Source organism: Tachysurus fulvidraco, chromosome 10 (genome assembly GCF_022655615.1).
Source record: "Tachysurus fulvidraco isolate hzauxx_2018 chromosome 10, HZAU_PFXX_2.0, whole genome shotgun sequence".
Taxonomy (NCBI): Eukaryota; Metazoa; Chordata; class Actinopteri; order Siluriformes; family Bagridae; genus Tachysurus; species Tachysurus fulvidraco.
The window spans coordinates 19,758,735-19,775,495 of record NC_062527.1 but is presented as its reverse complement, the minus strand read 5'-3'; the positions used below and the strand labels follow the sequence as shown (position 1 = coordinate 19,775,495).

At 41.0% G+C, this 16,761-nt stretch overlaps 2 protein-coding genes and 1 long non-coding RNA gene across 11 annotated transcripts in view; 2 read left to right on the top strand and 1 right to left on the bottom strand.

Moving 5' to 3' along the window:
• Window positions 1-1,394, top strand: part of n4bp3 (NEDD4 binding protein 3) — a 33,616-nt gene extending 32,222 nt beyond the window's left edge. For all 6 annotated transcript variants that reach the window (XM_047820148.1, XM_047820143.1, XM_047820145.1 and 3 more), the window contains exons 5-6: window positions 216-413; window positions 511-1,394. In XM_047820148.1, the coding sequence (XP_047676104.1) occupies window positions 216-413; window positions 511-864 (552 nt within the window). In that variant the 3' untranslated portion in view covers window positions 865-1,394. The remainder of the gene's footprint in view (window positions 1-215; window positions 414-510) is intronic.
• A 7,322-nt stretch (window positions 1,395-8,716) lies between these two features.
• Window positions 8,717-9,189, top strand: LOC125145703. 2 transcript variants are annotated; one of them, XR_007144154.1, is made up of 3 exons: window positions 8,717-8,896; window positions 8,974-9,090; window positions 9,155-9,189. It is a non-coding gene; the product is annotated as an uncharacterized LOC125145703 (long non-coding RNA). The 2 variants fall into 2 exon arrangements; XR_007144153.1 differs by having other exon boundaries at window positions 8,974-9,189.
• Window positions 9,190-9,992: 803 nt separating this feature from the next.
• Window positions 9,993-16,761, bottom strand: part of rmnd5b (required for meiotic nuclear division 5 homolog B) — a 10,864-nt gene continuing 4,095 nt past the window's right edge. For all 3 annotated transcript variants that reach the window (XM_027163504.2, XM_047819744.1, XM_027163505.2), the window contains exons 7-10: window positions 15,892-16,057; window positions 13,431-13,533; window positions 12,356-12,510; window positions 9,993-11,347 (exon numbers count right to left, since the gene is read on the bottom strand). In XM_027163504.2, coding sequence (XP_027019305.1) covers window positions 11,284-11,347; window positions 12,356-12,510; window positions 13,431-13,533; window positions 15,892-16,057 — 488 coding nt within the window. In that variant the 3' untranslated portion in view covers window positions 9,993-11,283. The remainder of the gene's footprint in view (window positions 11,348-12,355; window positions 12,511-13,430; window positions 13,534-15,891; window positions 16,058-16,761) is intronic.

Sequence of the window (16,761 nt, the reverse complement as noted above, 5' to 3'; positions counted from 1 at the left end):
AATCAATACTTTTGAAGACTTGATTTCAGAAGTTAGCTTAATTTTGCCCAAGCAGGGGCTTCCTCTGACCAGTCTGAGACCTTTAGTTTACATCAGGATATAGTGGACTATCTTCTATCTTACCTTTACAGTTTTCTTAATGTCCAGATGTTTAGGAGACATTCACAGTAGCTGGATTGATGATGGAAGACATTTACATGAATGTGTGTGTGTAGGTGTGTCAGAAAGCAGGTGAGATCTCCTTGCTGAAGCAGCAGCTCAAAGACTCCCAGGCCGAGGTTACTCAAAAGCTCAGTGAGATCTTCCTGCTGAAGACACAGCTGAGAGAGGTACGTCAGGAACTGAGCACCAAAGACGGCCAGCTGGACACGCTGCAAGTGGCACTACAGACCGCACTCCGCAAGTGTTCTCTGGTACGAGGGACAATGATTGGGAATGATTCCATCTCTCAGGATGTCACTGTACATGTGATGATGCTGTTCCTGTCTGTAAACATCTCAACTTTTGCAGGGGAAATCGGTGCAGAACCTGACCTCCAACCAGACCCCAGGCGAGGACAGCAAGTCGAGCAGCGCCACAGAAGAGCGTCTCCGTGCCGAACTGTTGCTGGAGCGCCGTCAGAACGAAGCCCAGGCCTCAGCCTTTGATGCCGAGCGTAGCACGTGGCAGCTGGAAAAGGAGAAGGTGCTTCGCTATCAGAGGGAGCTGCAGGCCAGCTATCTGGAAATGTTTCACAAAAATGAGAGCCTGGAGAGAGAACTGCAGCAGCTCAGAGGAGACGGGGCTGGAGCTGTGGTGGGCGGAGCTCAAGCAGAGCCCTCGGGTCTTCCCTGGATTGAAAGGATTGAGTCTTCTGAAATCTGAATATATATATATACACACATGATATATACTGTATGGATCTCTAATATATGTAAATGTGAATATCAGAATATATGTACAAAAAAGACTGATGGAGCGAAACGATAAATGCAATGCTTTTCTTTTTTTTCTTTTTTTTTTAAACATTTGTATTCATATTTATGTAAATGTGTGAAATCTCATTTGTGGAAAAATACAGATGATTATTCTGTGTGTAAGTGAGTAACAGATGGGTTCTGATTTTTAAAAAAAAAAGGATTTGGGGAAGAAGTTTTCTCATAAGACTTAAAACATCTTGTAAATAGAATGCTGGTTTATTAGATCCATTTTTTTTACTGTATTTTCCAGAGGATTCGACTTTCCAGTTCTTTTCAAGCTGGGTTTGGATGATCGACATTTTGTGATTTAAAAGTGGTTTGACTGAATGAAATGTGTGTAATTTACCCCAAATAATCACCCAAATCCTGGATTCCACAACATGAGCCGGATGTACATCAGCTGACACACAATAAAACCCCCATCATGACTTAGCACGACTCGCTCTATTACTATCTTTAACCATTAAAATTCACTAATCGCAGTTTGGAAAGGAAGGAAAGACGACGTCCCGAGACATCTGGGTTTTTACACCATGTAAGAAGTCAGAGGTGTGCATGTTTCAAGGGCCTTGAACTGACACCCATAGAAAGACACTGACGTTTAGTCTCAATGTAAACACTGCGGTTTACTAGTTTATAACCTGCTTCATTCGTTATAAGATAATCCTTCAATTCAATAATCCTCAGTCCTTCAACCTCGAACCTCAACCTCAGCAATTCTCTTCAAAAGATCTTTAGAAAATTTCAAAACCTTCCACAAAGATTCATTCACTCATTCATCTTCTACCGCTTATCCGAACTTCTCGGGTCACTCGGAGCCTGTGCCTATCTCAGGCGTCATCGGGCATCGAGGCAGGATACACCCTGGACGGAGTGCCAACCCATCACAGGGCACACACACTCTCATTCACTCACGCACTCACACACTACGAACAATTTTCCAGAGATGCCAATCAACCTACCATGCATGTCTTTGGACCGGGGGAGGAAACCGGAGTACCCGGAGGAAACCCCCGAGGCATGGGGAGAACATGCAAACTTCACACTCACAAGGTGGAGGTGGGAATCGAACCCTCGACCCTGGAGGTGTGAGGCGAACGTGCTAACCACTAAGCCACAGTGACCTCTAAGATTCAGCCACCTTCTTCTAAAGAAATTTTAAACCTTTCTACAGTAGAATTCACAGATTCAAGAACCATCTCCCAAACATTCCGGAACCTTCCACAGAAATTCAGCAACCTTCTAAAAAAAAAAATACTGGGACCTTCCACAAGAACACAGTAACCTTCTTTAAAACATTCCGGTTCCTTCCACAAAGATTCAGAAAACTTCTAAAAGATCTTACGACATTCCATGTAGATTCAAGAGCCATCTTCAAAACCTTTTGGAATCTTTTCTCAAAAAACATTTAGGATCATTTCCATAAATTCAGGAATCTTCCTCGGAAGAATCCGTCAAAAAAAAGTACAGGAATGTTCTTCAGAAGATTCCAGGACTTTCTTCAAAGATACCGAAGCGTTCCTCAAAGATTCCAGAACATTCGTTGTAAGAACCCCTGATCCGTTCATTCGGGACACAACTATGTGACACGGATATTGATTTTTTTTTCTCCCTCACTAAATAGCGAGCATTCAGGAGGCTGTGAGTGACTTATAGTCTGGAAAATACTATTCCACATTATATAAACTCCTAATTCACAGGAATTTAGTGTCTATGCTACAGCCCTGCATTCAGGCTTCTTCTCGTTATCCCTTGTGTTGTTGCTAAAAGCTCTAAAGCGAAAAGAAAGAAAAAAAATGCTCAATATTGATTTTTATTTCTTTCCGCAAAGTGCAGCATCAATAAGTGACGCATCGCAGTTGGACTGTCACATGACTGAAAAATCATTACATTTCCGTCAGTAAAGTAAACATCGACACAAATGCGGGTCTTTTGGGCTTGTATTTCAATGCAGTTTTTCTTTTTTAGCATCAAGTTAAAAATAAAAGCAAGCTCGACCCCAATCCTTAAATAAAAGCTAACCGGAGTTACATAACAGCATAATGCATTATACATAAGGCATGATTTAGACCTTCCCAGATTGTAGCTGTATTAGCATTTCTGCCTTGCTTTCTTGCAATCCTGCAGAGACACACAAGTGTGATGGAGCCAAGAAATAAAAGTGCAGAATTGCCTGGCTACAGAAACGTGGAAATCAATAGGAGGAAGAAGTGGATGTGTCAGATCACTACACAAATCCTGCTACAGTATATAACTAAGAAATAAGTACAAAAATAAATAAGTTGTAGTACTATTTCCATAAATTGTATTAATCTTGAACTTTTTTATATTAATCTTTGTATAATAAACTTTTTGTACCTTATTTCTTGCGTTCTGTAAAGCTTCTTTGAGGCGACATCCGCAGCTAAAATCACTATACACGTAAAATCTTCTCAGCCGGAAAAGGGTGGCTTGCCCCCTCCAGGTTGGTGGAGAGCTCCTGCCTCAAGTGGAGGAGTTTAAGTATCTTGGGGTCTTGTTCACGAGTGAAGGAAGGATGGAGCGGGAGATCGACAGGCGGATTGGTGTATCTTCTGCCGTGATGCGGTCGATATACCGGTCTGTTGTGGTGAAGAAAGAGCTGAGCCACAAGGTGAAGCTCTCTATTTACCAGTCAATCTACGTTCCTACCCTCACCTATGGTCATGAGCTTTGGGTCATGATCGAAAGGACAAGATCCCGGATACAGGCGGCTGAAATGTGTTTCCTCCGTATGGTGGCTGGGTGCTCCCTTAGAGATAGGGTGAGGAGCTGAGGTGGCTCGGGCATCTGTTTCGGATGCCTCCTGGACGTCTCGCTGGGGAGGTGTTCCGAGCATGTCCAACCGAGAGGAGGCCCCAGGGAAGACCTAGGACACGCTGGAGGGACTATGTCTCTCGGCTGGCCTGGGAACGACTCGGTATTCCCCCGGAAGAGCTGGAGGAAGTGTCTGGGGAGAGGGAAGTCTGGGCATCCCTGCTAAGACTGCTGCCCCTGCGACCCGGCCCCGGATAAGCGGTAGAAGATGGATGGATGGACATAAAATTTTATTGATTTGAATAACATTTTGTTTTTGATATGACAGAAACCTGTCTGAATACTGAATGTAACTGTAATGACTCAATAGCAAATTCCAATCCATGATAAATTGTTGTGTATGAGAGGAACAATAAAACACTACAGGATGTGCTGTTACGGGAAAAGTGCTTTAGTCCTTATTTCTTAAAAGCAGAGAAAAATGCATTTACGCACAGTGAGAAAACAGAAACTCTTAAATGGAGGCTACAGTTAGACATGATGCACATCAGCTAGCTAGCTAAGATGTAAATGGAGCTAAGTGCTAGCTTGGATAATAGCTTGTGATTTGGGAACACAGGAGTACTGTTTGTTTTTGACTTTTTAAAGGGAACAAAGCTTAAAAGCGACCGATTAACCCTTTGGTCAAAAATGGCTGCTGACTGATTAAATCTTTCTGTACTTATGTTACTTTACAAAAAGTAGATTTGGGGATTATAATTCGATTGAGATGCTTTATTTTAGGGGTTTAGTGCTCATTTAGTGCAGAGTGCCAACCCATCACAGGGGACACACACACTCTCATTCACTCACACACTACGGACAATTTTCCAGAGATGCCAATCAACCTACCATGCATGTCTTTGGACCGGGGGAGGAAACCGGAGTACCCGGAGGAAACCCCCGAGGCACGGAGAGAACATGCAAACTCCACACACACAAGGCAGAGGCGGGAATCGAACCCCGACCCTGGAGGTGTGAGGCGAACGTGCTAACCACTAAGCCACCATGTCCCCCACTACTCACCACATGTTTATGTTTAAATCATCTTCTAAATGTCTTTAACTTTTCTGACTGAAGTGTACGTGTGACCAGCGTCTAATTTATCATTCAATAAAAACCTAAATGTTCTGACACAAACAATCCTCTACACCTATGAAGCTCAACTTAGTTCCGATTATTTGAGGCAGGAACTCCAGGCAGCTTAAGAAACACACACACACACACACACACACACACACACACACACACACACACACACACACACACACACACACTCACCTGCACGTAAGCTTTAAGCCTCTCAGGAGGATCTTTGTGCTGGACGAGACGCTCTCAGGAGGACAATGAAGCCTCTTATTGAGACTCAGAGGGAGGCGTCTCAAATTCTTCACAATACTGAATGAAGAAAAGCTGCACCTCTTCCCACTCTACTTTATTCAGGACTTCGGTGAACTGCAGTGAAGCATAAAAACTCCATAATGATTTGAGGTGACACCAGCATTTGTTCTTAAAGGAGACCTGATACTAAAACACCACATCACACAAACTCTTCATGTCTAATTTGTATCAGTGTACGTGTTTCCACTGGGACCCTAAATTTCTCCCAATACAAAGGAGAAAGCACATGAGCATGAAGTGGATCTAGGGAAAAAAAGTGCTCACCTGAGTCTTGGAGATATGACAGCCAACGCTGGCCAGAACAGCAACATTGGCGTACTCCATCTTTCTCATCAGCCTCAAACAAATGAACTAATCAGGGATATCTGTGAGCTCCTGTATGAGGAAGGAGGCAAATAGCGCACCAAGAGTTACAGTACACTGCCCTGTGAAACAACATTGAAAAGACAGCTTGAAAAGACCCCGAGGCTGGGTTTGTGTATCTCAGAGGAAGTCGTCATGTTCTGCAACCATACAAAAAAAATATATTTTGAAAAAAAAAAAAAAAAAATTAAAAAATTAATAAATAAATTGTGAAATAAAAAAATACATAAATATAAATAAATAAATAAATAAATAAAATGTCAAAATTGTAAAAGCAAGTAAATTATTTAAAAGAAATCACAAATGAAAAATTATTTATTGCAGAAACCATGCATGAAATTTATAAATCTTTTTTTTTTTAAAGAACCATGTCTAAAAAAAACAAAACATTAAAAACTAAACAAAAGAAGTCACTTAAAAACCAAACCATTAAAAAAATGTCTAAAAACCGAAACTATTTTATTAAAAAAATATTCCGAATCACAAGCATCTCACAAGCAAAGTCATGTAAGTTTCTCATGAGACATTCGTGTGTCTTTTCGATGAAGAAAATTCACTGGCCGAAAATTCAGTACCACATGCTGTCAGAATCTAGCTATACACACACAAACATATCCGATATGGACTGCCTTGGAAAGAAACCCAAAAGTCCCGCCCCAATCTTCACTGAATGTTAGATCTCTGTGGGATGAACCACCAACATTTCCCTTTTATGCCCTTCTACTTTATGTGGCAGGTCCCTTCTGTGGCGGCGTTTTATCCTTCAGAAGTCTTTCAACACTTCCTTAAATCCAGGCTGTGCGCTAGTTCTTTCACGGCTCCTAATTCACTTAAGAATGCAGGGTCAAAGGTCGTGTAACTCACAGGAGGGTCTGAAGACCCGGGCTTTTCTATAGAGATGGTAAATAGAGGAGGGGCAGCATGGAGTTTTGAGTCAAGTGCAAAACACAGGAAGGGATTTTCACATTAATATAAACTTTTAACCGTTTGTAGTTACATTTCATGCTCTGAAACATTCCAGTTATTACTTATGTTAAAGCAGCTATAAACGGCCTTATAATCTTTTACATCTCTGCTCTGCTTGTTGCTAGAAACAATGTATTAGAACAAGTAGATTGCTTGTTATCATAAAGTATCAACAATAAGGTTTAAAACTTTTAGAGTGATTGCGAAATCATTCTAAAAGTTTCTCAAGTCAAATAAATTCCAACATGGCTGCTACGCCGTTCTGTGACGTTTATGTTTAATCTATAGGTTTCCGACAATGCAGCACACAGGAATATTGAAGATTAACACATCACCAGCTTCACCCCTTCACCCTCAGTGTGGCCTGAACAACATCATCACAATGACAAACACACGTCACGAGCTTTATGTAACGTGGCACTTGACCGATTAAGAGCCGTGAGGATGCTCATGTGTGAATGTACAGCAATCAGAGCCACGTCTGTTTATACTTCGAGTGCTTTTTGAATATAACGAGGCGTGTTGTGTAACATACAAACAAATAATAATGGCGAATTTGCACTGCACATGGAAGTCTCTCAGGGTTTTTAACCTAGGATGGATGATCGTGCACGGTAGCGTTGTATACCGATTTTAATTAGTTTATTAATTTAAAAAAAGTGAAATTCAGATTATTAGGTGTTTAAAGTCATTTTCAATGAGAACATTTTGAACTAAAACATGCTAGTTTTACTGACTGGCCAGTTGACGATCAGTTAGCTTGATATCAGCTGTAATGGTGACAAGGAAGAGATCCCACATGAATTATAGTTTATTATTAGAAAATTATTTGGAACAGGAATGAAGATTAAACACTGGAGTATATTATCAGCTGTTATTTAGGTGAATATGTACATAAATAGTCACGCAACATGCCCACTTTGAAATAGAGGTGAGGGAGAGAGAGAGAGAGAGAGAGAGAGAGAGAGAGAGAGAGAGAGAGAGAGAGAGAGAGAGGGCGAGAGAGAGGGAGAGAGAGGGAGGGACCGACACACAGACAGAGAGAGACAGACAGACAGAGAGAGACAGAGAGAGAGAGAGAGAGAGAGAGAGAGAGAGAGAGAGAGAGAGAGAGGGGTGAAGGAATGACTCGTTTCCTTATTATGACGTAAGTGAGAAAAGGAAGTATTTTGTGTCTCGTGTGTTTTACAATTAAATCTATAGGTTTTTTTTAATTGAGGTGTGTGTGTGTGTGTGTGTGTGTGTGTGTGTGTGTGTGTGTACTCTGCCCTCTAGTGTATAAGTGAAAATGGTGTTGTTTTCAGAAACTTGGTGTAGACATATACTGGGTTAATGTATGTTCATCTTCATCTTCGTCATCATCATTATCAGAACTTTGGAGTAACAAATCTAAGGCTTGCCTAAAGGCATGAAACAGTGAATCTGTGTATAAATCTTCTTTTTATTCTGCTTTTATCTTAGATGCAGGTTAAATAAACATATTGTGATGCTAGAAATGTGACATATACAATAAAAGAAGCATGAAATGCTTTTTCTTCATAAAAGAGGCTGAAATGCTTGTGTTGCTTTATCGGGTCATCCATTCTCCTCCATCTGGGTCAGTGATGAGCCTGAGAACAGAACATCTGACTCAGTTTGGGTTAAAAGCTGGGACTGAGATTGGGGATGTCAGAGAAACGCTGTCGCTTTGTCAGATACGCATCAATCACTGAGGTCATGATTTAGGTGTAACTGTGATCAGTGTAACAGACTGTTGCCCTTGGGGCGAGGAGCAAAATCAATGTACGTAACTGGTAACAGTTTTGATAGTCAGCCAGATAATCTATCCACTGTATATATCAACAATATGTGTTAGAAATCTACATGATAAATATCCACCCACATTGCTGTGGAAGCACTAAGTTAGATTTCTTTCTTTTTTTTTTTTTTTTTAAAAAGTCACATCGTCACAGAGTCAAATATTTGTGGAAATTGTGCTACATCAGAAACATTTTTGTCATTAGTCGAGTTTATTGCTCAATCTTGCCCCCTGGTGGAGAAACCGAGACTAGCGCCTGTTCCAGGCGATTTACAAGTTACAGGCTGGTTATTAAATAAATTTGGTAAGCTGTATTTTTTATGGTGTGTTCACCGTACACCTATTTATACCGTATAAAACAATGTACATGGCAAAAGAAAAGATTCACTCTCACTGTACACCTACATCATGACAACATGGCGAAGCGTGTAATAAACCACCTGCGGTCCTAAAACACACCTGTTGAGTATTAGAGAAGCAATTAAACAGGTATCCGACAAAGGTGTTCACAAGACAAAGCTCCTGAGCAGTTTCTCCATCTAAAGGAGCGGTTTTGGGAATCAACCAATTCACTCAGTAGACGATTTTAGCTCATGTGAGTGTTCTGATGTCACAATTGTGTATATTGATTGTCTACTGAAGCTAAATATACTAAACGTGGCCGACGACCAGGTGGAAGACGTGACCAGGTGGCCGACGTGACCTGGTGGAAGACGTGACCAGGTGGCCGACAACCTGGTGGAAGACGTGACCAGGTGGCCGACGTGACCTGGTGGAAGACGTGACCAGGTGGCCGACAACCTGGTGTAAGACGTGACCAGGTGGCCGACCACCTGGTGTAAGACGTGACCAGGTGGCCGACCAGGTTTAATAAATACCTAAATTCAACCACTAGGTTAAGTTCTGATGGTTCTTAATAGTGTGAAATGTACACAACTTCCCTCAGATGTTATCGATCAAGCAAGAAAGGTCTGGTGTTTGACGCACTAACCTCGCTTAGTCTGAGGATGTGATTAGAAATCGTCTCTCCGAAAAGAGATCAAATTAAAGATTTATTTATCTAGAAAACATCAGTGGGAGACCAAAAAAAAACAAAAACTTTTGTATGAAAAAGTCAAAGGGAAAAATAAATAAATAAAAATCACATTTGGAGAAATGCTTATAGATTATTTTCCTAGAAAAACATTCAAATCTATTTCTAGAGAAGACACGCAGCTGAGAGACACGATTGGATAAACCTAAAAAACTGATGAAACTAAAAATAAATAAATTTGTATATACAAATATCTACATTTTATTTTAAAGGTTAGAAGGTTATAAAGAAAAAAAGTGTATACTGGCTTGAGTCTAAGTATCATTTTAATAAACATGTCCTGTCTGTTAGATGACACGTCACCATTTTGACTTCATTTCAGCAATAAAACCGAAAAAAGTCTTGAACTTCTAGAGCTGAAATTGTCCATTAAAAATTTGTTTGATTTATTGCATATTACAAACTTAACATTTTCTTTGACATCCTAATTTTAGATTTGTGGAGATTTAAAAAAATAATAAAAAAAAAAAATACAAAAAAACTTTAAAAGCTTTTAACGAGGGGGAGAAAAATAACTAACTACAATTTCTGAGTGTAGATATTAGCTGTATTGTAAAGTCTACACGTGTTTATTGATGTAGGGAAAGGACCAGATATTTTGCCACCGGTCAAATTTATTAAGATGATGTTAGAACTTCAGACAATAAACATGTCCTGGTTGATCCTCTACATCTGTGGTAAAGGAAACATGGTGTACAAATCATCGTTATGGAATTGCTTCATTAAGATTCATGTCACACAGACAGACATACAGACACACACACAGACACCATGAAGCAATTTCATCATGTTAATTACCCTGAGGGCTGAAATAGACATTTCCCCCTGCATTAAAAAAGGATTAAGAGCAGAGCAACTCATCCAACAGTCAGTGTTCAGTGCAGATAGTGTAACTTCCTGATGGAGCCAGTCATCTCTTTAAGGCATTACAAACTGCTCTATCCATAGCAGGAGGACAGGATCTGTGTTACGCTGAGTTACTTTATAGCATGTCGATGAGGTGATGACTATCGAGGGTGGGAAAAAAATATAAAGAATCACAGTTCACAGTAGTATCTTTTTTTTGTCCCCTTTTAAATATTTTCTTAAATATATACACAAAGCAAGACATATCTATTACTCCGAGGAATCGGCCGACGTCAGGATCAAGCTGCTCGCTTCGCGTTTCCGACGATTCACGGCGCGGACGTTTTAACCAGACATCCGACAGTCTAAACATTTTCTTTTTATTATTTTAATCGATACACCATCGTGAAGTGTAGCGCTGATCCGCTTTAGAACAGTTTTCTCTTCAACAACACTCCACCTGGCCTCAAGGAATAAGTCTCTGTGAATAAACTTGCTGAAAAGCCTTTCTGTCATGTACACTGGCTGAAAGCCTCTATAATATAGTCGTTTAAATATCTCGTAAATAAGCAACCGTGAAAACATACGATGTAGGAAGGTCACACCTGTTCACAAGCATACGCCACACTCTCCTAAACCATACAGAGGAACTGAAAAGTCAAATTAAAACATATTAATGAGAGCGAGAGAGAGAGAGAGAGAGAGAGAGAGAGAGAGAAAGCAAGAGAGCACAAAAAAAAAAAAAACCTTGCATACTTATAAAAGCCTGTGAGTCATAAATGAGTGTATCATATATGAGTGAATGACCCATGGAGCTCTGTCCTCGTGATGCACACTTAACTGACTCAGATCTACAGGTGTGTGTTGTCATGACCACCGGCCTGTGCCAACTAAAAAACTCAGGAAGGGAAGGGTGTGGGCGGCTCCACGGTTCGAGCCGCCGCAGAAGGCCGTGAACGTAGATCATTCCAACTCAGCCGATCCAAGGAGCCTCCGACACGCTGAGGAGCCTCCGACGTGTTAATCTGCTCCGCCACGGGACGTCAGAAGTAAATCTGTTTAGCGTCCGACGGGTTCTGCTCCATCGGACAGTACGGACACTTCAGCCTGCAGAGACGAAAACGAGCGTCAGAGTTACATCATGATTAGAAGCAAGAAAGATAATCAAATATACACACAGTAAAGGCAATTATCCTGATGAAATTATTACTAAAGATTGTTTTGATATTTAATATAAACGAACTAACTAAGAAAATTAAAGAGCAATCCGCTTGTTTTTACTTGTCTGGAGGAAAAAAGGGACAAATATTACACCTTCACTGTGGGTTTCTTTGTGTTATTTCAATGCAGAACTATATTATTTAAAATACAAAGGTCTTTTTAAAAATCAGATTAATACAGCACAATTGTGATGAAGTACAATTTTAACTGGTTTTCTGTATTGGAATGATTTCTAATTCTTGCTCACAGTCAAAATTCTTCATGTTTATTCAGCAAGGAAGAGAGAGGGGGGAGGGAGGGGAATGGGGGAAGGAATAGAGGGAGAGGGAGGGAGAGAGTAAGCGAGAGAGGAAGGGAGAGAGGAAAAGAGAGAGACAGGAAGATGGGGGGAGAGAGAAAGAGAGAGAAATAGAAAGAGGGGGAGGAAGAGAGAGAAATAGTGGGAGAGGGAGGGGGAGAGGAAGAGAGAGAGAGAGAGGAAGAGAGAGAAATAGAGGGAGGGAGAGAGAGAGAGAGAGAGAGAGAGAGAGAGAGAGAGAAATAGAGGAAGAGGGAGGGGGAGAGGAAGAGAGAGAAAGAGAAATAGAAAGAGAGGGGGGAGGAAGAGAGAGAAATAGTGGGAGAGGGGGGGAGGAAGAGGAAGAGAGAGAGATAAATAGAGGGAGGGAGAGGGAGGGAGAGAGGGACAAAAATCAGTTTGTATGTACATATGCTACAGTTCTATAGAGCGGAGCACTTTGGTGTCATTCATTATTTAATATCAGGATCTATGACATCATAAACTGATTCATATTTTATTTTATGCATTAAAGCAAATACGTGTATCACAAGTTGAACATTTATAAAGGAGTGTAAATATCCTGCCAGCTGTTCCTGTATACGGTGAGCACCTACTTTCCAGCGTTGGTGAGTTTGTTCAGGGCGTCTCTGGAGATGACGTGACCGCAGATGAGCTTCATGGGTGGGTTACTCTCTGAAGTCTGCTGCCTCAGGATGGGACACGCAAACACAGAGTGATACCAGCACTTTTTCCCCAGGTCTATTTCAATCTGCATACACACACACACACAAAAACATTAACCTTGGCCAAAGTCTCCTGACATTGACATTCTGACATTCACCATTTCCTTTACAGTACTGCTTGATCTAAATTATAAGGACATTTTCAGTCCTAGCACTAATCAGGTTCCGCAGGTACGTGTGATTCAAAAGATATAAATAACCCTAACACTAAAAATAGCTTCATTCCTCGTGCAGAAGAACCGGCCATGCTTGCCAGCTTACTTGGGCCGTATTTGCGTCTGAAACATAACCAAATACAGGGAAGAAGCATGAAAAAGGGGGTTGGGGAGGAACAAAAAGGCTTACACGTGTAATATAAGAGAACAAGGTACCTGTAGTAATGTGTACAAGAAAGCTCTAGCAGATGTTTCATTTACAAACAACCTCAAGGTTTATAGATCATCCCCGATCATCACCATAGTCATGGCCGACTGTCCCTAATCATCAGTAAAATTATCCATAAAGTGTTATATGTGTGTGTGTTGGCCTGTTTATCGGTTCTATGCAAGCTTTGAAATTCCTTAAGTAAAGAAATGAACGATAACAGGACACAAACACTGGTTTAATAAACACATGGACAGAAGTTATTTCATATTATCGAACTCAAAATATTTTCCTTTTATAATAGACTGAGAGGAGGCGAAGCTACCGTCGTGTACGGTTAGTTCAAAGCACAATCGTCAGACAGACCAGATTCGTACGTCGACCGGCTCACGGGGAGCTTCAGTAAAACATGATCACGACACCAACACTAACTCACTGATCAGACAAAACTGAGAACTGAGTGGGTGCGAATGGCTGGTAAAAAGAAAAAAAATGTGTGCGCAAGTGAGTGAGTGTGTGCGCTCACGCGTGTGAGTGAGTGAGTGAGTGAGTGAGTGAGTGAGTGAGTGAGTGAGTCACTTACAGGCAGCTCGTCCTTGTGTGTCCAGACACCGCTACACTGCCTCTGCTCGATGACCTGCTTAATGTTCATCAACACAGGCAGGGCCATGCAACCTGACGCAAAACTGAGGAAGGAAAAGGGAAAAAGAGAAAAAAAATAATAAGAAAATAAATAAATAAATAAATAAATAAACACACCACACACACAGACATGCACTATTAATTAAAAAAAATATTATATAAACACAGTTCATGAAAAATGTAAAAAAAGCAGGTAGCTATACAAGGATATCAGCTGATACTAAATATTTTAATACACGAATCGAGATCAGTAAAGTAAAAAGGGTCATTGGCATTTTCTTCTAGCCGTTTTTACAGCCATGCTTTATGTGTAATAAGTTATTCAGAGAAGACGTCTGATAAATGAATCACTGTTCTAATGAAAATGCACAAGCCTGAAACATTAAACAGATATCATGGAGTTTCTCAGTGGATCAGTGAGAAATCCCACAGGTATGTGAGCGGAGGAATGATGCGTCCCTCCACCTACTGCTCTGGAGCCCTGCTGAACTTTCCTCCACTGCTGACTAAGATCGGTGATTCATAACAGAGTGCATTTCACTTACAGGACAAAACCTCATCTTAAGAAGAGATCCCCTTTAAAATGCGATACATCAATTAAACACAATTACTTAATAAAAGACATACGACATAATACACATATTGTGATCAAGTGTGCCACAATACACTCTTATTTAACTTTATTTCTAAACAATAATAAATAATTGATCATTGTAAAAATCCAGTACAGATTTAACATAAATGAACAATTTGATTATTGACAAACTAAAAAAAAAAAATTATAGAATTTCTCAATTATTTTTATTTGATAATTTTACTTTTTTATTATTATTTATTTTTTATTAAATGCTGTTTTGCAGGCCACTTGTTAGTAAACCAGTAAAGTGATGACAGAGATCATACATCATGATGTATTGGTCATATGCATGGGTCAAGGCTAGCCCCTTTTTAGGGGGGCTTCAGCTTCAGCTCCCCTAAAAAGGAGCTCAGCATCCCTAAAACGTCTAGTAAGGAATGTTGTTATTCTAAAATTTTTGTTCGTATTTTACAAGGTTAAATAATGTTCAAAACATACTCTGTAGTTTATGGTTTTAAATGTATGTGTTAAGGATGAAAATGAAAACATCCCCCTTAGCAGATGGTGTCATCCTCTTGTCTTCTTCTACTTCTCCTCTGTACCTGCACCGCTCAGCATGACCGTCATCCAGCGCCAAACACATGCAGAACCCGTGAGAACCCGTTATGTAGTGTTGAGAATCAAACTAAGTTGCCCCAAAGCTGTGTCTCACACTTCTTTCCTTTTACCTAGAGCTGTTCCGATTCCGAAACGATATCGGTGAGTGCTGGAGTCAGTATCATGAATCACCATGGTAACCTAACTATTTTAGTCCAGCGGGTCACCGCCACTGTGGAGTAGCACAGGACCTGGGTGACTCGTCTAGTGTGCGTGTCTGTGTGCGCGTCAGTGTGCGGCCTGCCAGTGAGCAATGACCATACGACAGTTCTTTAAAAGAAAGATTCAGGTCAGAGACTCGGGACAGTCCATAATGACCTCTGCCTTTTTTTTGTTGTTGTTGTTCTGCTGAAAAGTGTTAAGCAAGCTAAAAAAAAAAAGAAAGAAAATCTGGATTTTGGAGTTAGTTGAATAATTGTTAAAATGATAAAGTTATTTTTCAATAGACATATTTTTTGTTTTTGTGTGAAAAGATGGTGGATGGTGGCAGTGGTGCTCATTGGGTGCTCAGCACTAGAGGTCTTCTCGTGTCTAAAAAAAAAAATGTACCCGACCCGAAGTGACCCAAAGTGACCCGAAGCACTTTTTACCCGAACCAGACGTGCATATTTTTTAAAAGACCCGACCCAAAACAAACCCGAAAAAATTAGACCCGAGTCCGACCCGACGGCATTTTTTTTTTAACCCGACTGGACTCGAATGTTGCATAACTCTACGCTAAACATTCAAAAATGATGCCGGTTGATGACAGGTCTGTTTCAATGAAAATTAGCTTACCGCCAAGTCACACGATGTTGCAAGCGGTCTTGGCAAACAGAGGAGAGGTTGGAAAAGGACTCGAGTCGATGCACACACGAGATACAGTAGTTCGTGTCTTCTCGGGTCCGTTCAGTAAAAACACAATTATATTAAATTACCCGAGACCCGACGCCGCTATTATTATACCCGACCCGTGTCCGAGGTACACGTGAAACTTTTAGACCCGAACCCACTCGGGTCTCGTGGCGGGCCTTTGGTTTTCGGATCCAAGTGGACCCATGAAGACCTCTACTCAGCACCCCTAAAGCTCTGACCCTAGAATTGCCCCTGGTCATATGGTCCAGCTCTAATGCACGAATGATGATGAGCAGCTGAAGCAGTAATTGTAATACAGAAGAAGGTGACTGACCTGACGCTGAGCGGAGACTCTACAGACAGGCCGAGCAGGGCGCAGGCGTCCCGGGTGAAGATGTTGCAGATCTCGGCCCACTGGTTGGTCTCCAGCAGACTTCGGTATGGAGAGTTCTCGATGCCGTTACGCAGGTAAACCAGGCTGCCCATTAAAACCTGGATATCTACACGAATGACAGGTGAAGCAGACAGTGACCCACACAGACAGAACTATATTACTGAGACAATTTTAGCAGATTGTGTATGACAAATATTCCAAAGGATAGAGACAGGACCTCAATCTCTAAATCACATTCTCAAATATTGGCATCCATGTTGTCTGATTTGATGTTATATCAAAGTGCAGTCGAATTCTCAAATCTGATTGGTCAGAATGTGTACAGTAGATTATTTGTGTACAACAGCACGGATCGGTCGGTTTGCCCTGCTGTAAAACCGATGACTGGGTTTTATTAATGCGCTCGTTGTAATGTTATTGTTGCTATAGCACAAGCTCAGGTCACAGGGAGAGACAGACAGTGAAAGACAAAGCAATGGGGGGGGGGGGGGGGCTAGACAGAGAGAGAGAGAGAGAGAGAGAGAGAGAGAGCTAGACAGAGAGAGAGAGAGAGAGATGGACAGACAGAGAGAGAGCAATAGACAGAGAGAGATAGACAGAGATAGACAGAGAGATAGACAGACAGAGAGACAGACAGAGACAGACAGCAAGACGAATTGAGGTGTTAGCATTAAAAAGCCAGTAATAATATATCTATGAGGGTTAATAATCAGATTTAAAAACGCTGCAACCTTATAAGATATATAAATAAATATTATTTTAAGTTGGAGATTTTTTTTAAGCAGTCTGCGGCTGAGTCGTGCTGCTGTA